This window comes from Lutjanus erythropterus, chromosome 4 (assembly GCF_056507025.1).
Source record: "Lutjanus erythropterus isolate fLutEry1 chromosome 4, fLutEry1.hap2, whole genome shotgun sequence".
NCBI lineage: Eukaryota > Metazoa > Chordata > Actinopteri > Lutjaniformes > Lutjanidae > Lutjanus > Lutjanus erythropterus.
The window spans coordinates 36,658,805-36,682,218 of record NC_139320.1 but is presented as its reverse complement, the minus strand read 5'-3'; the positions used below and the strand labels follow the sequence as shown (position 1 = coordinate 36,682,218).

Sequence of the window (23,414 nt, the reverse complement as noted above, 5' to 3'; positions counted from 1 at the left end):
ATGAAGCATCCATCATCCATCAACAAGGAAATGTCATTTGTTCCAACACCTGTTTCATCTTGTCATCTGTTTTTTTGCAGCATTTGTTTTTTTTATTCATTTATTTATTTTTTTTTTCACAAAGAGAGTTTTCTTTTAAATATTGTGTCATCTGAATGTAAACCTGTTCTAAAATTCAAATGTACTCTCTGCCCCCATACCAGTAGCACACCTATCAACACTATTTGCAAGTTGGTTGAGAGAGATGTTGAATCCTTGTTTCAAGCACCATCCTCCTCAGTAAGAAAAGAGGTTATTGTTAAGCCAGCTGACAGAAGAGGTGGGGTTGTTTTGATGAACTGATTGTGATTACAATATTGAAATTTGAAGGCAGCTTTTGATGATCAGTTTTATAAAAAAAAAAATGTCCCCACACAGCATTTTAAAACAGTGCTGCAAGAATACCTTAGTGATGACTCTACATAAAGTTAACAGATATCTCAGTAATGTACCAGATGGACCTATAGTTACAGACATAAGGTCCCTCACAGAACCCCTTTCTATCCAGTCACTGCTCTCAGATTCTGTGGCATTGAATCCCAGCTGTAGACACACAGACCTTGAAACAAAACTTATTCAGGGTGAAATCAGATACATCTTTCTTCTGAAAAAATGAACAGCTCTAGGTCTTAAATAAACACTAAACTTTTGTTTTCTATAGGCATCCCCTCCAGATCTGCATGTTCCAACACGGCTCCTCTTGGACATATTAGTGCATTCAGCTCATTCAGTTTGTGCAAATGTATATTCTATGTATATCATATGTTCATTTTTGTTTCTTTTTCCTGTTTACCTGCTTCTCGGGATCTTGTAAATAGATTAGTACTTGTGTGACATGACGTTGTGATTTTGTGTGTCCTCGCCTGAGTGAGGTGGTCTCATCTAATTCATAGCACCTGCTGATTGATTGGTCAAAACCTGGTAGGGTTTCTGCCTTGGCCTTTGTGTGTATAACTGCTGTGTGAAACACTCATGTCAGTAGCACTGATAATAGTTAAGGACTGGAATGTTTGCTGCTGTTTTTATTCACCTTTTCTTGTGCACTGAAAGCACCTTTTGTTTGAATACTTGCGTCTTAATTAAATAGATTATTTTTGCATTTATCTCAACTTGTGGACTCCTTTGTGGCTTTCCAGTCCAGTCAAACTGGTGTGCAGGTATCTCCTTTGCCGTCCATTCAGATTTCTCTTTCACGCCACATCAATTCCAGACGGGTCAAAATTAAAGGCATGACATAATATTAATAACACCCAGACTGTCTGCATAGTGAATTCAGAATTTATAGTTTAAACAGGTGTAAGTTCAACTTAAACCATCAAAAGTCACAGTAATAACATTTAAAGTGCAACTGCTTGTATTTTAACTTGTGCCTGGAAGAAACTGTATAACTTGTTTTAATTAGTCTTATGTAAATGGTAAGAGATTTCATATTATGATACATTTATTTGGCATTAGCCCTGCTTTCTCAATATCTTAGCATTACTGTTAGTGTTAACTTACTTTTCTGCCTGTTTGTTTTTAATGTAGAGAAAAAATTAATTCATTCAGTTCAGTCCCATTAAATAAGGTATACTTTTTATGACTCCTTGCCTCGACCCATGATTGCTTTCTTTGTGTTCCTCTCTGGTCTCAGCAGGATTATGTAACATTTGGGTCCAAACAGTGCCACCAAGAGGCCAAAACTGGAGGCAAGGATGGCAAAGACCTCCACTGCATCTGCAAATTTTCCTGGTGAACTGATATAAGCAGGGACAAAGGCCACCCACACAGCACAGAAGATCAGCATGCTGAAAGTGATGAATTTGGCCTCATTGAAGCTATCTGGAAGATTCCTTGATATAAATGCAATCAGAAAACTGAGGATAGCCAGCAAGCCAATATAACCAAGTAACACTGCAAAACCAACTGTGGACCCAACTGCACACTCATAAACTATTTTGTCATTGTGGTATTGAGTGTTTTTGTGAGGAACTGGTGAGGCAGATACAAGCCAGGCAGTGCAGATTGCTGCCTGAATACAAGTAAGAACCAGAACTGTTCCTCTCTGCTGCAAAACACCAAACCACTTGAGACTGGCTCCACCTCCTGGCTTGGAGGCCTTGAACACAGCCAGAACCACCATGGTTTTCACCAGGATGCATGAGATGCAAAGCACAAAGCTGATCCCAAATGCTGCATGTCTCAGCTGGCATGTCCACAGCCTGGGACGACCAATAAACAGCAGTGAACACAGGAAACATAACTTAAGTGACAACAATAGCTGGAAACTCAGCTCTGAATTGTTGGCGCGTACTATAGGTGTTTTGCGATGATAGGTGAAGATGCTCAGGACAACAGCACAGATACATGTGCCCAGCAATGAGGCAGCTGTCAAGCAGATACCCAGAGGCTCATTGTAGGAGAGGAACTCTGTTTTCTTAGGAACACAGTGGTCACGCTGGGGGCTGGGCCAGAAGTCCTCTGGACAACTGATGCACTCCATGGAGTCTGTGAAAATTGGAACAGTCAAGAAGATAAATGTGTTTATTATATGTACAAACTGTCATGTTAAAAACTGAATACCAACCCGTCTCATTGCTGATCTTTCCCTCAGAACAAGGGATGCAGTCAAAACAGCACACAGGTTCCCCTTTCTTTCTGGCCATGCGGGTACCTGGAGGACAGCTCTCACTGCACACTGACCGGGGTGGCTATAGGGAGAAAATTAAACATCTATTATTCTACACTACCTTAAACTGATATGATAAGTTATCAGTGGGTTGTCTGAAAAATTGTAATTAACCTTTTTTGATTCAAAGTTCCAGAAGATTTTTCCTTCGTCAATTGTGAGTTCTTCTCCTTTGAAGGCCGACCTCTTAACTTCACCCACATTCTGAAGTTTAGATCTTCCATCAGGGAGCCACAGCCAGTTCATGATATCATATATTGGTAAGGCATCACCATTCTCATCAAATGACACTTGATCACCAAATGATGTGGTGAAGTTGACTTTACCCAAGTAATACAAAAGCTATGAAAATCAAAATAAGGAATAAAAGAAAATCAGAGAGAACAAATTAAAAAAAAGAATTATATATGACTAAGGTGAGCCTACCTAGTATTCAAATATACTGCACAATAGGCAATATGGCCTAAGATCACAGTGTAATTTGAAACACAGATGGTAACTACATGTACCATGGTATTTTTCTTTAAATATAAATACTTCTGTTTGGTGTAAAGCACTGGTATGGCAATTGCATGGCAGGTATTACTGCATTCAACCATATTCCTATTTCACATAGTACAGAGGTATTTTAACAACATTTACTATGCAAAACTGGGGTAATAAATAGAAAAATAATACAAAACATTTTCAGGTATATCAAGTACTATCACTCTTGTTCACTACTTTTGACAAGATTTGTCAATTTTCTGCTCATTGTTTGACTTTTTATCCTGAACTGTTATGTGCGGATAATGCAAGATGCATCAGTCTTTTTTGACCAAGTCCTCCTTATTGTCATGTGGACTGTAGCAAATTGTTGCAAACAAGCTAAACAAACATGTCTGCATGTAGTTAACCTGTTTAGTTTCTAGCGTATCTCAAAATTGAAGAGAAAGAAATTGTTCTTTTATTGGTTCTTTAATCTTATATTGTAATTTATTGACATGCTGCAGCCTCTCATTTGCTTTCTGTGTCTGGACAGCTCCTGCACAAGTCAAGATAAGTCAAAGAAGTTAGAAAGTGACAGAAGTATTTTAAGGTGCTCTGTCTACAGCCTCTCATCCACCTCCGCCATGTTTTATTTAAACACAGCATGCTAGATTGACTGTGCAGCACTTTTAACCATTTCCAAACGAATCTTGTGCCAGCTTTTCTTCTTGTTGAAGGAAAGTGAGGGCTCTACCCTTCAGTGTGGTGAGGTCAAAATTCATACTGTAGCAGAGTTTCTATATTGTCAACCCCTGCTGCATACTAGACTTATCAACATATGAAGACAACCTGTCACTGACCTGACAAAATCATCATCTGCTATTAACCAGCAGTAGGGAAAATCCCTTCAACTATTTGCTGAGTACTTAATGGTAAATTAAGTTGTTGCATTACATTAATGCCAGATGGTGTAAAAAATAATAAAATAAAGTTAAAAAAATAATAACTTAGACTGATAAACCAGGAATGTAAACTGATATCACACCTGCCATGGCTCCAATCCTTTCAAACTGCCACAGCTGTGCCCACTGAAAGTCCCTCTCCCTGGCTCACACTGCAGCATTTCATCAAGGGCATACGCCAGAGCATACACAGCCTTGTACACATTATACTCTGGCCTGAGATTTGAAATGTCCAAAAATTCAGTCTCAGCATCTTCTAGATCTTCTTGTCCAGTGCATAATGGTCCCCCAGCTTCAACCCAACCTACAGGAACTGGTGCAAATTTACACGGAAAAGTATATTCCCAAAACTGGTTTATCTGAAATATATTGAAAAAAGCAAGTTAAAAAAAACAACAATATAATATTCTTGCTATGTCAGACTGTATGTTTTAATTCTCACCATGCTATTTCCATAGCTGATGTTGTGGTGTAGTTCAGGACGTATTTGTAAGAGGAATTCTCTGAGCCCTGGTATTTCTCCTCGTCGGATGGCGATGCCCAGTGTGCCAGCCAGGTATGGCATTAGGTGGGGAGTCTGGAGCACAGTAGCTGCTGTCCAAGCTTCACTGGCCATCCACTGCAGGCCTGTCACATTCTGCCTCACCACCTGTGAATCATACCAGAAAGAAATTATTAAGATAAAGCTCATGAGATGACATAGCTTCTGAGTGGGACCATCTTTTCTTGATACAAAGTGATGTATCATAACTCAGTGTTATTTGTCTGAATAAATTGTCTCACTCTAAAACCTGCAAACAGGGTCTTTAACAAATCTCAAGTCTGACTCATTCAATACAATATATTTGTCACAGGCGAATATGTTGAAACTTAAATCTTTCAGTTCCACAAATAAAACATTGATTTGTTTTATTATATGAAGTTATAATTAAATGGTATTTCAAACCCAACCTCTTCCATGAGATTAATCATGTGGCTCTCATGTGCAAACACGATTACCACACGAGCTGTAGATTTCTTCATCACATTAACAATCTTCTGTAGTTCAGCTTTGTCATTGCTCCAAGGCAAAACCTCTAAGTAGGCCAGACAACCTTCACCAGACTGAGCCAGGTCAGATTGGAAAGATCGGGCAGCGTGGAGTCCATAGTCATCATCGCTGACCAGCAGACCTGCCCAAGTCCAGCCAAAGTGGTTGAGAATCTGAATCATAGCACGGACCTATATGAATACAGAGTGAAGGGATTAGACCACAAGTTGAACTAATATTTCAGGGGAGAAACTGCTAAACAGGTTCAACAAAAGACCTTATTTAATTATTGCCTTTCAGCTTGTTATTTCAGGCCAGATAAGCCCATCAGCAACACAAATAATGGTAATACTGGTATTTCACAAAGGAGTACATTTTTCACTACAGTGGGGTGTTTTTTCTGAGAAATGTATAACTGCTCATGCTTTCTTTTATGAATTTTTATTTTGCTGAGAGATGCTCACCTGGAAAGCATCACTTGGGATCGTCCTGAAGAAGGATGGAAACTTTTGTCGGTCACTCAGGCAGGAACATGTGGCAAAATAACTCACCTGTGAAAGACAGACTGTACATCCTAAAAACATTCAAAACCTTTACCAGCTTTTCAACTCTCTAAAGCTAATTGCAACTAACATTAAATTTGAATTGTAATCAAAATTCTTAGATCACAAGGCGGAAAACTTACCATAGGTACTCTGTACAAACCTAAGACACTGGAGATGGCAATAGAACGTGTAGAGGAAGAATCACCCACAATCCCTAGGACTGGAGGGGTTCCTTCACAGGTTTCTCTTAATATAAATTGCTCCTCTTGACCACCGACTAAGGACAATGCTGCACGGAATCCAATCCCTAGTTTGACGCAGTTATCATATAGACTGTATCCCAGAGTCACATTAGGTAGCAGGTTGGGGTTTCTGTTGATCTCATCAATAGCAAAGGCCATGGTCTGAGCCTGCCTGAATCCTAGAACATCAAAACTAACACAAGAAATACCACTGATTACTATTGAAAAATGCCACATGGCATATTCGGTGTGTCAACATGTACAGTTTGCAAAACAACAGATTTTGCAAAGAAGAAAGCCAACATAGCAAGATGATCCAAGAACATCAAAACTGAAGGAAGACAGATAACAGTTTACTTATTGAAAAACACAACATACAGTGACTGTGCCAACTGTAGTGTTGCAAATATAGACTGTGCAACAATTGCACACATAATAAGGGCAACAACATCAGATTTCAACAGTAACACCAGTCCAACAGAAAATTTATTAGATAAGGCAATGTAGTATGTTAACAAGGCAGTGATATTTAGTCCCATGCACACCAGTGACCAGATTTACTATTCTTAAATAATACTGTGCAAAAAAAATCAATCAATGCATAGTGTAATTCTTTTCAGAGTAATATTTGATTATCAGAAATGCATTCTACTAATGGGAACTCTCCAGTTTCTCCTTGTTGCTATTTTCCCAACAGACTCACCCATGGCAGATAGGCTGCTGTGGCTCTGAGGTAAAAGACAGGTCAGGAAAGACAGAAAAGAAGTGGATCTCAAACAGCCCACCTAGAACCACATCTCCATCCTTGTGCATCCCATTCAGATGAAACTGTCCCTGTAACTGACATGAGGAGGAATAAAGAGGAGAGGAAACAGCAGAGGACACATAGGAATACAATAACATGAAATACATCAGCAAGGGCAATTTGATATCTGAAAAGGCCCACATGACTCTCTTCCTGTTTATCCCCTTTTTGGACACTGGTCTGTTTTATTGCTATGTCAACCCTTTTTATTAAATATCCAGTAATGTTTAATCTTGAGGACCACCCATCAGAGAATAAGCAAAAGAAGGGGCAGGGCCTAAAATACATTTCATTTGAGATTTATTTTGTATTGAGGCTTCAATTTCTGCAGTTTTAGTAAAATCAAATGAAGGCTATGTTAGCAACCTTTCCCACCCACATTTGCCGAAAAGTAATTTTATGTATTTATATTTTTTTCAGTATCATATTAAGTTGACTTAGATAGGCTGTTTCAACTTCCAGTAAAATATCTACTTCATGGTTGCAGCATACTAATACATGAGCTGAACTAACACATATTAGCATGTATTTTTTTTATTGCACTGTGTTTAATGAATGACTGTTGCATCTGTCTGGCATGCAATTAGATATTGTCGGTTCTTGTTTTTGCATTAGATTCTTGTTTACTTAATTGGCAATGTAGATTTTCTCGTTAGACAGTTTAACCAGGGCTGCAGCTATTTCCTCCTCTTCTTCCACAGGGGTTTGTTCATAGTGTTCATTTAGTTTAGTGGCATGTGTTACTGTGTTTCCCAACACCGACAGCATATTTAGCTAACTAGCTCACAAAAATATATCATATGAGGACAGTTTATCTTAATGATTAGTAACAGTTACTTAAAGAAACTGTGATAGATGCTAATACATCACAGAAGAGCCACTGTGTCTATTTTGATTGTAGTTTGTCATCATTACTAATGGCGTTTTGGTCCTTAAAATGCACAATTCAATTTGACTTTTAACTTTACTGTCACAGTTCAATTCTTTTTATACAGATCATCAGTTTATTGCCTTGTCAACGGTCATTCCTACTTCCAAATCCTTCTTTTAAAAGACGAGCTATAAAGTCAGATATAATATGCACCACACTAAGACCACATGGCCAAATTTAAATAATGTATTGACAATACAGTAACTTATTCCACTATAACTAGTCAAGTGGAAACAAACTGTTAAGCACAAAAGACAACAGCTACTTTACAACAGCTCACCTGAAAAAAATCCACCAGGACAATTAATCCTGTTGATGTAAAGTAACCTTCTGCCATCTCATGACTCTTTTTTTAACTTCAAAGTGCAGTCTTTAACATGAAACAATAGCAGATGAAATTCAAGCTCACAACAAAATAAAAAACACAACATTATGATTGTAATATTAAAATGGACTTTGACAGAATGGTGTATTCATTGTATTGTCACATTCTTTAAACTGTTAAGAGCTTTAAAAGCTAATATCTGAATGAAAAACAGGTGAACATGTCACACTAGTAACTTTTTAAATCTTATTATGCCCTTTGAGGGGTTCTGACAACTGTCAAAATTTTCAAATTCTTTTTTAAAGGGATAGTTCAACCAAAAATAAAAATAATTTCATTATGTACTCAATCTCATGCCAATTGAAGTTCAGCTTTAGTTTTTTAGTCCACAAAACACTGCTGGATTTTCACAGTAAAACAGCATTACAAAATCCCCCAAACAATGGACACAAATAGTGACCAGTTTTCAAATGCAAAAAGCAACAGAATAAAAACATTTAATGCCTCTAGACTGGTCTGGTGTAATCCAAGTCTCCTAAAGCCCCCATATGATAAGTTGACTACATAAATGTTATTTACACAATGTTTTTAGCCTGAATCTTCACTGTAAATCCTTAGCTTAGTGCCACGTTCACATGCACACTGTCTGAACTGGGTGTATGTGGTGTGATGGTGTGAAAACAGCATGTTGGGACTTGGGCCTTTTCCATACACAGATCTGTCCTGGCTCAACTCGGTTTGACTCAGTCTGTCAGCCCAGCACGGCAGGGGTTTCCATTACAACAGGGCTACCCACTGGAAGGTTTGTCTTTTGAATGAAGACAAGCTTGAGGAGGCTTGAGTTGAACTGCTGTATAAAGGTGGATAAATATACACGTCTATTTCCTTGAATACTTCAAATTAAAGGTCCCCTGTTGATTTGTTCTTGGAAAAGACCTAGACAAGCAATATGGAGGCATTTTGTGATTTTTCCAGTTTTTATTTTTTTAATTTAAAAACTGGTCATAATTCACCTACACTTTTTGGGGGATTCTACAACACTGTTTTCCAGTGCAGCAGTGTTTTGTAGGCTAACAAAAAAAAAGAAGATCAGGACGTCCACATTCTCTCTCGAGAGGGCTGCTCTTTGAGTCACAATGTCCACTGTCTTTGAGAACACTCTTTATCTTGTCACACTTGTTGTTTGTACAGGAAGATGATGATTGGAGAGCTTGGACAAATGTGGTTCAGATGCTCATTTTCTTTGCACCATTTCAGTGAATTTGTGTAAGCATTCTCAAAGGGAAAAGATTTTATATTCAAATAGATTTATTTGGCAACTATTTATTTGGCTTTCTCAATTTCTTACAAATGTACCTTTCCATATAGGGTAGGGACATGCGCCCACCAATTATTTGGGAAGACAGAATTGTCCCTACCAGTATTTGAGCAAACTCATTCACATGATCTTTTGGATGAAGTAAAAAAAAAAAAAAACATAATTATTGGCTGACAATCATGTGACTATTGCTTAGCTGTTGTTTCACAGACAGAGAGAGCTGCAAGCTGCCAAGAGTTGTTTTGATGCACCTTCCCGAACTGATTTTGACAGAGCATAGTTCAAAAACTGAAAAAAATATTTGGTGCTCAGCTAGTGCCACATTATTTGAGTGCTCATGAATTCTTTCATATTATGGTTTGTGAACAATGTAGTGGTTTTCTCTCTCCCCAGCCCTTTTCTAAAAATGAGGGTTATATGGACACACCCTTTCATGCTGTTGTTATTTTGCCATCAGGCGATTGCATGATTAAAATGATTAAATTTTTTTGCCCCCTGCAATTTTAAAAGCACTCTCAGTTCATTTCAAGTGGCTTATCTTAACATGGCTATTACTATTAATCTGCTTTCCTACCTATTTCTGTATTGTGTAGTAGGGAAGGTTTCAGTCAGTCCCATGAACTGAAGTGCAGTTTCTATGACTCCTTGCCCCGACCCATGATTGCTTTCTTTGTGTTCCTCTCTGGTCTCAGCAGGATTATGTAACATTTGGGTCCAAACAGTGCCACCAAGAGTCCAAAACTGGAAGCCAGGATGGCAAAGACCTCCACTGCATCTGCATATTTACCTGGTGAGCTGATATAAGCAGGGACAAAGGCCACCCACACAGCACAGAAGATCAGCATACTGAAAGTGATGAGTTTGGCCTCATTGAAGCTATCTGGAAGATTCCTTGATATAAATGCAATCAGAAAACTAAGAATAGCCAGTAAGCCAATGTAACTAAGTAACACTGCAAAACCAACTGTGGACCCAACTACACACTCATAAACTATTTTATCATTGTAGTATTTAGTGTTTTTATGAGGAACTGGTGAGGCAGATACAATCCAGGCAGTGCAGATTGCTGCTTGAATAGAAGTAAGAACAATAACTGTTCCTCTCTGCTGCAAAACACCAAACCATTTCAGACTGGCTCCACCTCCTGGCTTGGAGGCCTTGAACACAGCCAGAACAACTATGGTTTTCACCAGGATGCATGAGATGCAAAGCACAAAGCTGATCCCAAATGCTGCATGTCTCAGCTGGCATGTCCACAGTCTGGGACGACCAATAAACAGCAGTGAACACAGGAAACATAATTTAAGTGACAACAATAGCTGAAAACTCAGCTCTGAATTGTTGGCGCGTACTATAGGTGTTCTGCGATGATAGATAAAGATGCTCAGGACAACAGCACAGATACATGTGCCCAGCAATGAAGCAGCTGTCAAGCAGATACCCAGAGGCTCATTGTAGGAGAGGAACTCTGTTTTCTTAGGAACACAGTGATCACGCTGGGGGCTGGGCCAGAAGTCCTCTGGACAACTGGTGCACTCCATGGAGTCTATGAAAATGGGAAGTCTTGAAACACATATTTGATTATATTGTATGAATAAACTCTCATGTTTAAAACTGAATACCAACCAGTCTCATTGCTGATCTTTCCCTCAGAACAAGGGATGCAGTCAAAACAGCACACAGGTTCCCCTTTCTTTCTGGACATGCGGGTACCTGGAGGACAGCTCTCACTGCACACTGACCGGGGTGGCTATAGGGAGAAAATTAAATATCTCTTATTCTACATCATTTGACACTGCTATAATGAGTTGTCAATGAACCACACATTAGGTGTCTCTAATGTAAGAAGAAACCTTTCTTGATTCAAAGTTCCAAAAGATTTTGTCTTCATCAATTGTGAGTTCTTCTCCTTTGAAGGCTGACCTCTTAACTTCACCCACATTCTGAAGTTTAGTTCTTCCATCAGGGAGCCACAGCCAGTTCATGATATCATATATTGGTAAAACATCACCATTCTCATCAAATGACACTTGGTCACCAAATGGTGTGGTGAAGTTGACCTTTTCCAAGTAATACAAAAGCTATGAATATCAGATTAAGGGAGGGGGAAAAGAAGACCAATTTAAAAGATTTACACATGACTCATATGAACATAGTGGTTACTAGCACTTAATGCAAAATTGCATTCTACACTTATCAGCATATGAAGACATCAACCTATCTCTGACATGATAATACAATCAACAGCCATTCCTCAGCAGTAGGGGAAATCATTTCAGCTATGTGCTTGGCATTTTACAACAAGTAATCTTAAGGTTTAGTATTTAATTATATACTGTAAATACTCTGTGAGAAATAATAAAGCATGTGATTTCATCCTAAACAGGTGGAGTATAAATGCCAGACAGTGTAAAAATAATAAAATAATGTTTAAAGAAAATAATAAAAATAATTTGATCTGATAAACAGTTGGAGTCTAAACTGATGTCACACCTGCCATGGCTCCAATCCTTTCAAACTGCCACAGCTGTGTCCACTGAAAGGCCCTCTCCCTGGCTCACACTGCAGCATTTCATCAAGGGCATACGCCAGAGCATACACAGCCTTGTACACGTTATACTCTGGTCTGAGGTTTGAAATGTCCAATAACTCAGTCTCAGCATCCTCTAGATATTCCTGTCCAGTGCAAAATGCCCCCCCACTGTCTACCCAACTTACTGGAGGTGGTGCAAGTCTACACTGAAATGTATATTCCCAAAACTGGTTCACCTGAAACATATTTAAAATAGTGTTATAAAAAATGACAATATATCATTCTTGCAATTCCCAAATTATATGGCACTCTTAATCGCTCACCAAGCTATTTCCATAGCTGTTATTGTGGTGTAGTTCAGGACCTATTCGGAGAAGGAATTTCCTGAGCCCAGGAATTTCTCCTCGTCGGATGGCAATGCCCAGGGTGCCAGCCAGGTATGGCATGAAGTGGGGAGTCTGGAGCACAGTAACTCCTGTCCAAGCTTCACTGGCAATCCACTGCAGGCCTGTCACATTCTGCCTCATCACCTGTGTATTACAGCAAATTTAAATATATGTTTACTTGATTGTCTTGTCTTACTCATACATACACAGGTGCAATCCTGTTTTATGAGCAAATTGATGCATATATCATGACTGAGTGTTATCTGCCTGAATAAATGATCTCACTCTGAAAACCTTACAGGGTCTTTAATAAATAAAAGGTATAATTCATTCAATTAAATATATTTTCACATGTGAATATGTTATTGTAACGAAAATCCTTAAATTTGACAAATATACCACTAAATTGTACAACTATATTAAGTTATAATTAAGTTGCATTTCAAACCCAACCTCTTCCATGAGGTTGATCATGTGACTCTCATGTGCAAACACCATGACCACACGAGCTGTGGATTTCTTCATCACATCCACAATCCTTCTTAGTTTAATTTTGTCCTTGCCCCAGGGCAACACCTCTATGTAGGCCAGACAGCCTCCACCAGACTGAGCCAGGTCAGACTGGAAGGATCGGGCTGCGTGGAGTCCATAGTCATCACCACTGATCAGCAGACCTGCCCAAGTCCAGCCAAAGCGGTTGAGAATCTGAATCATAGCACGCACCTAATTTAATAAACATAAGTGTTAAATGCTGGTTTAAATAATCTTCTAGTGGAAAACCTGCCAAAGAGGAACAACAATGGACCCTGTTCAATTATTGCCTTTCAGTTTTGTTACCTGAAACAAAACCACAACATCACAAAGGGAATATATTTATCATTGTGGTGAAGGGACTTTCTTTCTGTGCAACTGCACATGCTTTCTTTTATAAATTTTCATTTTTGCTGATAGATGCTCACCTGAAAAGCATCACTTGGTATCGTCCTAAAGAAGGATGGAAACTTTTGCCGATCACTCAGGCAGGAACATGTGGCAAAATAACTCACCTGTTAAAGACAGTATGTACACCCTAAAAACATTGAAAGCCTTTACTGTTTCTGTCAGCTTTAATGTTTAAGCTTAATTACTCCATGTTTACAACTGACATTAAATTGAAATTAATTAAATTATCCCTAAGAATTCTTTTATGGCAAAGTGGGAAACTTACCATAGGTACTCTGTACAAACTCACGACACTAGAGATGGCAATAGAACGTGTAGAAGAAGAATCACCCACAATCCCAAGGACTGGAGGGGTTCCTATACAGGTCTCATCTGCTATAAACTGCTGCTCTTGACCATTGACTAAAGACAATGCTGCACGGAATCCAATCCCTAGGTTTGCACAATTATCATACAGACTGTATCCCAGAGTCACATTAGGTAGCAGGTTAGAGTTTCTGTTGATCTCATCAATAGCAAAGGCCATGGTCTGAGCCCTCCTGAAACCTAGAATATCAAAACTAACACAAGAAATACCAGTATTACCACTTACCATTGAAAAAATCAACACAGTAGCTATGCCAACATGTACATGTTGCACAACTACAGATTTTACTGTTCATAGTCAGTTGAAAAGCAACAATTATTATAATGCTTAAAACTAATTACAAAATTGCACAAATATATATGTTCAAACTGACATAAATTCCTATAATGCTTTTCTTATTTCCTTTTTTTCCTGATGGACTCACCCATGGCAGATAGGCTGCTGTGGCTCTGAGGTAAAAGACAGGTCAGGAAAAACAGAAAAGAAGTGGACCTGAAACAGCCCACCTAGAACCACATCTCCAGCCTTGTGCATCCCATTTAGATGAAACTGTCCCTGTAACTGGCAGGAGGACGAATAAAGAAGGGAGGACAAAACAGAAGAAAAGTGAGAATAGAACAGTATGAAATATACAAGCAAGAGCACACTGATCTCCAAAAATGCCCACATGACTTTCCTCCTGCGTACTCCTTTTCAGAGTGCAGTTTTATTGCTATGTTAACGATTTTTATTGACCAGCAGTCTTATTTAATCTTTTGCACCACCCATCAGGGCATAAGCAAAAGAGGGGGCAGAGCATTTGGTCTGGCACCCTCAGTTACTTACTGCTACTCTCTAAAAACTCCCTCAACAAACAGTCATCAGAAAATCCAAAACACAATGAAAGATCAAGAACTTCAAACAATCACTAACTGTTATTCAAGCAATCAGTCACTGGAAAAGTTCAGAAAAATTGAATTAACATTTAGCAAACAGTTACCTTTTATAGATATAGTTAGTCCTTTATAGATCAACATACTACCATTTGTGATAATCCACATGATTTTAAGGTCAAAATGGTTATTCTTCATATAAAATCACTCACCAACAAAAGCTTTTTTATTTAAGATATGATTAATGAACACAATCTGGCAGATCTGGCTGTCCCATTCCAACTCTGCCTGGCTCACTGAAGCCCCCCACCAATCTTAGCTTCAGTACACTCTCCAAAGCAAAATAAGTAAGGGGGTGCTGCAACATGTATGTATGCAGCTATATTACTGTCAAGGACAAATTATACTCCAGCACTTTTGTGACAATCTACTGCCTCCAAAACACAATGCCAACTTCCTACCTGAATATTTATCCCATATTTGTACCAAGTTTGATAATTCAGTTCTCATTTGAGATATAGAGGCCTATCTTATGCTGATCTAAAGTGGAAGTTGAAAGCACAAGGTGCAATGGATTTAATGTACCAACCTTTGCCGTCTTGTACAAGAGGTGCAGGGGTATCATGTCCTGTCCTGCCTCTTGCACCCGCAGCACACAGTAGCATACACCTATCAGCTGTGCCAAACTACCTTGATTAATTCATGGGTGCAGCTCTGCTGGCTGAGGAGTGGAGGAGAGGAATGAGGAGTAGGGGAGAGAGACAGTGTAGACAACAGGAGAAGCAAGCAAAGCCTCCATCTCCTCTTTCTCCTCATCCTCATCTCCTCTTCCAATAAATGGCCATGTAGACCAACTTTTATATAGTTTAATATGGTTTGTACTTTGTCTTTAGTTGTCTTTTTTAATTAATTCAGAACAACTGCAGTCTTCATAATGCAGCCCACAGTACACCTCAAGGTACATGAATTCAACATTAACATCTTAAATTTTAAGAGGAATCTGTTTTCTTCAGAACACAGTGGTCACGCTGGGGGCTGGACCAGAAGTCTTCTGGACATCTGATGCACTCCATGGAGTCTGACAAAAAAGTGGAGATAGTGAAATACTTAAATAATATCTGTTGAGTAAAATAAAGATATTGAAAAAATGTGGCACTATTGCACTATTTGTTTAAGAAATGGCTGTTGTATCTGTCAGGCATACAATAACTTATCTGATATTGTCAGTTCTTGAGAAACATGCATCCACTAATTATCTAAATGGCAATGTCGTAGATTTATTCATGTTCTCATTACTCATTTTCTTCCACAGCTGTAACTTTGGTGGTGTGTGTTCCTGTGTTCCCACCACCTATGGCATATTTAGTTCACTAGCACACAAAAAAGTATCATATGTGGAGAGTTTATCATAATATTTAGGAACAGTTACTTTGATTGTAGTTTGTGATCATTACTGGGGGTGTTTTGATTCTTAAAATGCACAATTCAATTTGATTTTTAACTTTACGGTTACAATTCAATTCTTTTTTTTATTTTTTTGCAGCTCTTGATTTGTAAGGATCAACAGATCATTGGTTTATTGGCAGCAGCCATTCCCACTTCCAAATCCTTCTTTTAAAAGATAATATGTCATGTCAGATATAGCCACACCACATGAATATTATATTGCCAAATTTAAATTATTTATTTACATTATATTTACTCATTCCACAATTACTAATCAAGTGGGAACAAACTGTTAAGCACAAAGACAAAAAAGCATCACTAAATGACAGAGCTCACCTGAAAAGAAATCCAACAGGAGGATTTATCTTGTTGTAAAGAAACCATCTGTCAACTCGTGACCCTTCTTTAACTTCAAAGTGCACTCGCTACTCGCTTGAAGGCGTGTCTTTTGGGTGAAGATGAATGGATAAACCTTTCATATATGCCTGTTTACCTAAATCCTTCACAATAAAAGTCCCCTGTTGTTTTGTTATTTACAGAAAATGTTTTCATTTCATCAGCAGTAACTTAACACAACTCCAGATACCTAAAATTCCAAACAGCGACACAGGAGAGAAGCTACATATTAATACATAAGGATTCTGTTAAAAGCTACAAAAGCACTGAGAGCTGAACATAAAGAGATTTTAAGAAATGTCTTCATGTCCCTGCATACACATGAGCTGAGTATCACAACACTCACTTGTTCGAGGGAGAGAAAGGAAGCTTGTCACAGGTTGGCCCTGGCTGGCAAGATGTCACCACAGCCTATCTGGAGGCAGGTCAGGCTCACTTTTTCCCCACTCCAGAGTAGGTCTATCTCGGGCGTGGCTTGAACCAGCATGGCATGTTGAAAGTGATAATGGAAATGCTATTTGTTGTGGTACGTTTTTGCTCAGCCCAGGGAAAAGCACAAGTGGGAAAGGCTCATAGGAGACTTGGATTAGATAGACTTGGATTTTTTTTTTTTTGAAAACTGGTCACCATTCTCTTACATTATTTGGGAAATTTTTCTACAACACTGTTTTCCTGTGAAAATCCAGCACTGTTTTGTGGACTAACAAAATAAACCTGACCTGACCCTCAACCAGCATGAGGGTGAATAGATAATAGCTGATTTTGTTTTTTTTTTGGGGGGGTGAACTATGCCTTTAAGCAGATCAGGACGTCCACATTCTCTCTCGAGAGGGCTGCTCTTTGAGTCACAGTGTCCACTGTCTTTGAGAACACTCTTTATCTTGTCACACTTGTTGTTTGTACAGGAAGATGATGATTGGAGAGCTTGGACAAATGTGGTTCAGATACTCATTTTCTTTGCACCATTTCAGTGAATTTGTGTAAGCATTCTCAAAGGGAAGAGATTTTATATTCAAATAGATTTATTTGGCATCAAGCCTGCATTCTCAATTTCTTACAAGCCCACCAATAATTTGGGAAGACAGAATTGTCCCTACTAGTATTTGAGCAAACTCATTCACATGATCTTTTGGATGAAGTAAAAAACAACAACATAATTATTGGCTGACAATCATGTGACTATTGCTTAGCTGTTGTTGCAGAGACAGAGAGAGAAATGCAAGCTGCCAAGAGTTGTTTCAATGCATCTTTCACCACTGATTTTGACAGAGAATCGTTCATAAATTCAAAAAGTATAGCGCTCAGCTAGTGCCACATTATTTGATTGCTCTGATTAATACATATATTCCTTGATATTAGAGCTTTTTCTCTCTCCCCAGCCCTTTTCTAAAAATATGCTGCTATATGAACAAACCCATTTATGCTGTTGTTATTTTGCCATCAGGCGATTGCATGATTAAAATGATTAATTTTTTTTTGCCCCCTGGCAACTTTAAAAGCACTCTCAGTTCATTTCAAGTAACTTATCTTAACATAACTATTACTATTAATCTGCTTTCCTACCTATTTCTGTATTGTGTAGTAGGGAAGGTTTCAGTCTGTCCCATGAAATGAAGTGCAGTTTCTATTACTCTTTGCCCCGACCCATGATTGCTTTCTTTGTGTTCCTCTCTGGTCTCAGCAGGATTATGTAACATTTGGGTCCAAACAGTGCCACCAAGAGGCCAAAACTGGAGGCCAGGATGGCAAAAACCTCCACTGCATCTGCATATTTACCTGGTGAGCTGATATAAGCAGGGACAAAGGCCACCCACACAGCACAGAAGATCAGCATGCTGAAAGTGATGAGTTTGGCCTCATTGAAGCTATCTGGAAGATTTCTTGATATAAATGCAATCAGAAAACTGAGGATAGCCAGTAATCCAATATAACCAAGTAACACTGCAAAACCAACTGTGGACCCAACTACACACTCATAAACTACTTTATCATTATAGTATTGAGTGTTTTTATGAGGAACTGGTGAGGCAGATACAATCCAGGCAGTGCAGATTGCTGCCTGGATGGAAGTAAGAACAATAACTGTTCCTCTCTGCTGCAAAACACCAAACCATTTCAGACTGTCTCCACCTCCTGGCTTGGAGGCCTTGAACACAGCCAGAACAACTATGGTTTTCACTAAGATGCATGAGATGCAAAGCACAAAGCTGATCCCAAATGCTGCATGTCTCAGCTGGCATGTCCACAGCCTGGGACGACCAATAAACAGCAGTGAACACAAGAAACATAACTTTAGTGACACTAAAAGCAGGAAACTTAATTCTGAATTGTTGACGCGGACCATGGGTGTACGGCGATGATAGATAAATATGCTCAGCACAACAGCACAGATACATGTACCCAGCAATGAGGCGGTTGTCAAGCAGATACCCAGAGGCTCATTGTAGGAGAGGAACTCTGTTTTCTTAGGAACGCAGTGGTCACGCTGGGGGCTGGGCCAGAAGTCCTCTGGACAACTGATGCACTCCATGGAGTCTGTGAGAATGGGGAGAGTTTTGAATATTGTATGTAGCATGTGTCATGTTTAAAACTGAATACCAACCAGTCTTATTGCTGATCTTTCCCTCAGAACAAGGGATGCAGTCAAAACAGCACACAGGTTCCCCTTTCTTTCTGGACATGCGAGTACCTGGAGGACAGCTCTCACTGCACACTGACCAGGGTGGCTATAGGGAGAAAATTGATTATATCTCATTCTACATCACTTGACACTGCCATCATGAATTGTAAATGAACCACAAATTAGGTATCTGAAATGTAAAAAGCAACCTTTTTTGATTCAAAGTTCCAAAAGATCTTGTCTTCATCAATCGTGAGTTCTTCTCCTTTGAAGGCTGACCTCTTAACTTCACCCACATTCTGAAGTTTAGTTCTTCCATCAGGGAGCCACAACCAGTTCATGATATCATATATTGGCAAAACATCACCATTCTCATCAAGTGACACTTGGTCACCAAATGGTGTGGTGAAGTTGACCTTTTCCAAGTAATACAAAAGCTATGAATATCAGATTAAGGGAGGGGGAAAAGAAGACCAATTTAAAAGATTTACACATGACTTGTATGAACATAGTGGTTACTAGCACCTAATGCAAAATTGCATTCTACACTTATCAGCATATGAAGACATCAACCTATCTCTGACCTGATAATACAATCCACAGCCATTCCTCAGCAGTAGGGAAAATCATTTCAGCTATGTGCTTGGCATTTTACAACAAGTAATCTTAAGGTTTAGTATTTAATGATATACTGTAAATACTCTTCAAGAAATAAGAAAGCATGTGATTTCATTCTAAACAGGTGGAGTATAAATGCCAGATGGTGTAAAAAATAATACAATAATGTTTAAAAAAATAATAAAAATAATTTAGTCTGATAAACAGGGGGAATGTAAACTGATATCACACCTGCCATGGCTCCAATCCTTTCAAACTGCCACAGCTGTGCCCACTGAAAGGTCCTCTCCCTGGCTCACACTGCAGCAGGTCATCAAGGGCATACGCCAGAGCATACACAGCCTTGTACACGTTATACTCTGGTCTGAGGTTTGAAATGTCCAATAATTCAGTCTCAGCATCCTCTAGATCTTCTTGTCCAGTGCAAAATGACCCCCCACTGTCTACCAAATTTACTGGAGGTGGTGCAAGTCTACACTGAAATGTATATTCCCAAAACTGGTTCACCTTAAACATATTCAAAACAGTGTTATAAAAAATGACAATATATCATTCTTGCAATTCCCAGATTATATGGCACTCTTAATCACTCACCAAGCTATTTCCATAGCTGTTATTGTGGTGTAGTCCAGGACGTATTTGGAGAAGGAATTCCCTGAGCCCAGGAATTTCTCCTCGTCGGATGGCGATGCCCAGGGTGCCAGCCAGGTATGGCATGAAGTGGGGAGTCTGGAGCACAGTAACTCCTGTCCAAGCTTCACTGGCAATCCACTGCAGGCCTGTCACATTCTGCCTCACCACCTGTATATTATAGCAATATATCATGTCTGAGTGTTATCTGCCTGAATAAATTATCTCACTCTGAAAACCTGCTTACAGGGTCTTTAATAAATGAGAGGTATAACTCATTTAATTAAATACATTGTTACATGTGAATATGTTATTGAAATCGGAATCTTTCAGTTAAACAAATAGACCCCTAAGTTGTGTAATGATATTAAGTTATAATTAAGTTGCATTTCAAACCCAACCTCTTCCATGAGGTTGATCATGTGACTCTCAGGTGCAAATACCATGACCACACGAGCTGTGGATTTCTTCATCACATCCACAATCCTTCTTAGTTTTACTTTGTCCTTGCCCCAGGGCAACACCTCTATGTAGGCCAGACAACCTTCACCAGACTGAGCCAGGTCAGACTGGAAGGATCGGGCTGCGTGGAGTCCATAGTCATCACCACTGATCAGTAGACCTGCCCAAGTCCAGCCAAAGCGGTTGAGAATCTGAATCATAGCACGCACCTAATTTAATAAAAACATGTTGGAATAAGTGCGCAGGCTTAAATAATCTTCTAGTGGAAAACCTGCTAAACAGGAACAACAAAGGACCCTGCTCAATTATTGTCTTTCAGTTTTGTTACCTGAAACATAATCACAAAGTCACAAAGGGAATATATTTATCATTGTGGTGAAGGGACTTTCTTTCTGTGGAATGCTTAACTGCACAGTCTTTCTCTTGTACATTTTCATTTTGCTGATAGATGCTCACCTGGAAAGCATCACTTGGTATCGTCCTATAGAAGGATGGAAACTTTTGTCGGTCACTCAGGCAGGAACATGTGGAAAAATGACTCACCTGTGAAAGACATGGACTGTACAACCTAAAAGCATTAAAAACCTTCATTGTTTCTGTCAGCTTTAATGTTTAAGCTTAATTACTCCATGTTTACAACTAACATTAAATTGAAATTAATTAAATTATCCCTAAGAATTCTTATATGGCAAAGTGGGAAACTTACCATAGGTACTCTGTACAAACTCACAACACTAGAGATGGCAATAGAATGCGTAGAAGAAGAATCACCCACAATCCCAAGGACTGGAGGGGTTCCTATACAGGTCTCATCTGCTATAAACTGCTCCTCTTGACCACTGACTAAAGACAATGCTGCACGGAATCCAATCCCTAAGTTTTCGCAGTTATCATAAAGACTGTATCCCAGAGTCACATTAGGTAGCAGGTTAGAGTTTCTGTTGATCTCATCAATAGCAAAGGCCATGGTCTGAGCCCTCCTGAAACCTAAAATATCAAAACTAACACAAGAAATACCAATATTACCACTTACCATTGAAAAGATCAACACAGTAGCTATGCCAACATGTTGCACAACTACAGATTTTACAATTCATAGTCAGTTGAAAAACAACAATTATTATAATGCTTAAAACTAATTACAAAATTGCACAAATATATAATTTGTTCAAACTGACATTTTTTTCATTTTTTTCTGATGGACTCACCCATGGCAGATAGGCTGCTGTGGCTCTGAGGTAAAAGACAGGTCAGGAAAAACAGAAAAGAAGTGGACCTGAAACAGCCCACCTAGAACCACATCTCCAGCCTTGTGCATCCCATTTAGATGAAACTGTCCCTGTAACTGGCAGGAGGAGGAATAAAGAAGGGAGGACAAAACAGAAGAAAAGCGAGAATACAACAATATGAAATACACAAGCAAGAGCACACTGATCTCCAAAAATTCCCACATGACTTTCCTTCTGCGCACTCCTTTTCAGAGTGCAGTTTTATTACTATGTCAACTATTTTTATTGACAGGCAGTCTTATTTAATCTTTTGCACCACCCATCAGGGCATAAGCAAAAGAGGGGGCAGAGCATTTGGTCTGGCACCCTCAGTTACTTACTGCTCCTCTCCTCACTAACTGTTATTCAAGCAATCAATCACTGGCAAAGTTTAGAATAATTGAGTTAACATTAAGCAAACAGTTACCCCTGTCTGTACTTAGTCTTTTATAGATCAACATACTGCTACTTGTGATCATCCACATGATTTTAAGGTCAAAATGGTTCTTTTTAATACAAAATCACTCACCAATAAAAGCTTTTTTATTTAAGATATGATTAATGAACACAATCTGGCAGATCTGGCTGTCCCATTCCAACTCTGCCTGGCTCACTGAAGCCCCCCCACCAATCTTAGCTTCAGTACACTCTCCAAAGCAAAATAAGTAAGGAGGTGCTGCAACATGTATGTATGCAGCTATATTACTGTCAAGGACAAATTATACTCCAGCACTTTTGTGACAATCTACTGCCTCCAAAACACAATGCCAACTTCCTACCTGAATATTTATCCCATATTTGTACCAAGTTTGATAATTCAGTTCTCATTTGAGATATAGAGGCCTATCTTATGCTGATCTAAAGTGGAAGTTGAAAGCACAAGGTGCAATGGATTTAATGTACCAACCTTTGCCGTCTTGTACAAGAGGTGCAGGGGTATCATGTCCTGTCCTGCCTCTTGCACCCGCAGCACACAGTAGCATACACCTATCAGCTGTGCCAAACTACCTTGATTAATTCATGGGTGCAGCTCTGCTGGCTGAGGAGTGGAGGAGAGGAATGAGGAGTAGGGGAGAGAGACAGTGTAGACAACAGGAGAGGTAAGCAATTCATATTTCATGACTTTTCCTAATTTGATGGGTACAATTGATTAAGCATAAAATTATCATGATGATATTTATTCAATGTGCTGAACACATATTACATGCATCGTTGTTCCTCTGGGGTCAATTTGACCCCAAGCTGTTTTATCTGTGTAAAACTTGTACGTCTGTGTGTGACCCATGTGTGACCTAACATCCCCACACCTGCAGGTGCAGAGTTGATACTTTTGAGTTGATACATGACATGGGGGAGGGGGAACAATATTGGCAGGTGTCAGGTTTGTCCCACCCGAAATGATTCTAAGACCAGCATTACTTGTTCGCTATGCAAGAAATATGTCTGCAAGGAGCATGAACACACTCTCTGCACATCATGTGTAAAGTAGTGCAGACTAGAAGCTTGACTGTGGGCATAAAGAACTGTTCCATGACTATCTG

The 23,414-nt window shown here is 39.1% G+C and overlaps 3 protein-coding genes across 3 annotated transcripts; all 3 read right to left on the bottom strand.

Annotated features, from left to right (window-relative positions):
* Positions 1-1,615: 1,615 nt before the first annotated feature.
* Positions 1,616-6,866, bottom strand: LOC146328880 (extracellular calcium-sensing receptor-like). The gene is made up of 9 exons (XM_084716547.1): positions 6,658-6,866; positions 5,853-6,147; positions 5,632-5,718; positions 5,089-5,358; positions 4,580-4,786; positions 4,221-4,496; positions 2,822-3,049; positions 2,606-2,729; positions 1,616-2,526 (listed from the first exon to the last, which is right to left on the bottom strand). The coding sequence occupies exons 1-9, from the start codon at positions 6,864-6,866 to the stop codon at positions 1,616-1,618; spliced, it is 2,607 nt and encodes an 868-aa protein (XP_084572673.1).
* A 3,102-nt stretch (positions 6,867-9,968) lies between these two features.
* Positions 9,969-14,230, bottom strand: LOC146328879 (extracellular calcium-sensing receptor-like). The gene is made up of 9 exons (XM_084716546.1): positions 13,986-14,230; positions 13,460-13,754; positions 13,212-13,298; positions 12,706-12,975; positions 12,190-12,396; positions 11,827-12,102; positions 11,187-11,414; positions 10,960-11,083; positions 9,969-10,879 (listed from the first exon to the last, which is right to left on the bottom strand). The coding sequence occupies exons 1-9, from the start codon at positions 14,228-14,230 to the stop codon at positions 9,969-9,971; spliced, it is 2,643 nt and encodes an 880-aa protein (XP_084572672.1).
* Positions 14,231-17,902: 3,672 nt separating this feature from the next.
* On the bottom strand, positions 17,903-21,923 carry LOC146328878 (extracellular calcium-sensing receptor-like). Its single transcript, XM_084716703.1, has 9 exons — positions 21,814-21,923; positions 21,312-21,606; positions 21,062-21,148; positions 20,545-20,814; positions 20,108-20,314; positions 19,745-20,020; positions 19,105-19,332; positions 18,878-19,001; positions 17,903-18,810 (listed from the first exon to the last, which is right to left on the bottom strand). Exons 1-9 carry the CDS (start codon positions 21,921-21,923, stop codon positions 17,903-17,905), a joined length of 2,505 nt encoding a protein of 834 aa, XP_084572829.1.
* Positions 21,924-23,414: the final 1,491 nt, after the last annotated feature.

What these genes read in the sequence shown, in the direction of transcription:
- LOC146328880 (XM_084716547.1), bottom strand. Translation starts at nt 6,866, where the DNA reads ATGTATTTCATGTTATTGTATTCCTATGTGTCCTCTGCTGTTTCCTCT. An exon ending in TGATTAATCTCATGGAAGAG is followed by an intron (nt 4,787 to 5,088) that starts GTTGGGTTTGAA and finishes TATGATTCACAG; the next exon opens with GTGGTGAGGCAGAATGTGAC. An exon ending in AAGGATTGGAGCCATGGCAG is followed by an intron (nt 3,050 to 4,220) that starts GTGTGATATCAG and finishes TGATTTTCATAG; the next exon opens with CTTTTGTATTACTTGGGTAA.
- LOC146328879 (XM_084716546.1), bottom strand. Translation starts at nt 14,230, where the DNA reads ATGTGGGCATTTTTGGAGATCAGTGTGCTCTTGCTTGTATATTTCATA. An exon ending in AAGGATTGGAGCCATGGCAG is followed by an intron (nt 11,415 to 11,826) that starts GTGTGACATCAG and finishes TGATATTCATAG; the next exon opens with CTTTTGTATTACTTGGAAAA. An exon ending in AAAGATCAGCAATGAGACTG is followed by an intron (nt 10,880 to 10,959) that starts GTTGGTATTCAG and finishes CCATTTTCATAG; the next exon opens with ACTCCATGGAGTGCACCAGT.
- LOC146328878 (XM_084716703.1), bottom strand. Translation starts at nt 21,923, where the DNA reads ATGCACAAGGCTGGAGATGTGGTTCTAGGTGGGCTGTTTCAGGTCCAC. An exon ending in TGATCAACCTCATGGAAGAG is followed by an intron (nt 20,315 to 20,544) that starts GTTGGGTTTGAA and finishes TATAATATACAG; the next exon opens with GTGGTGAGGCAGAATGTGAC. An exon ending in GGAACTTTGAATCAAAAAAG is followed by an intron (nt 19,002 to 19,104) that starts GTTGCTTTTTAC and finishes TTCTCCCTATAG; the next exon opens with CCACCCTGGTCAGTGTGCAG.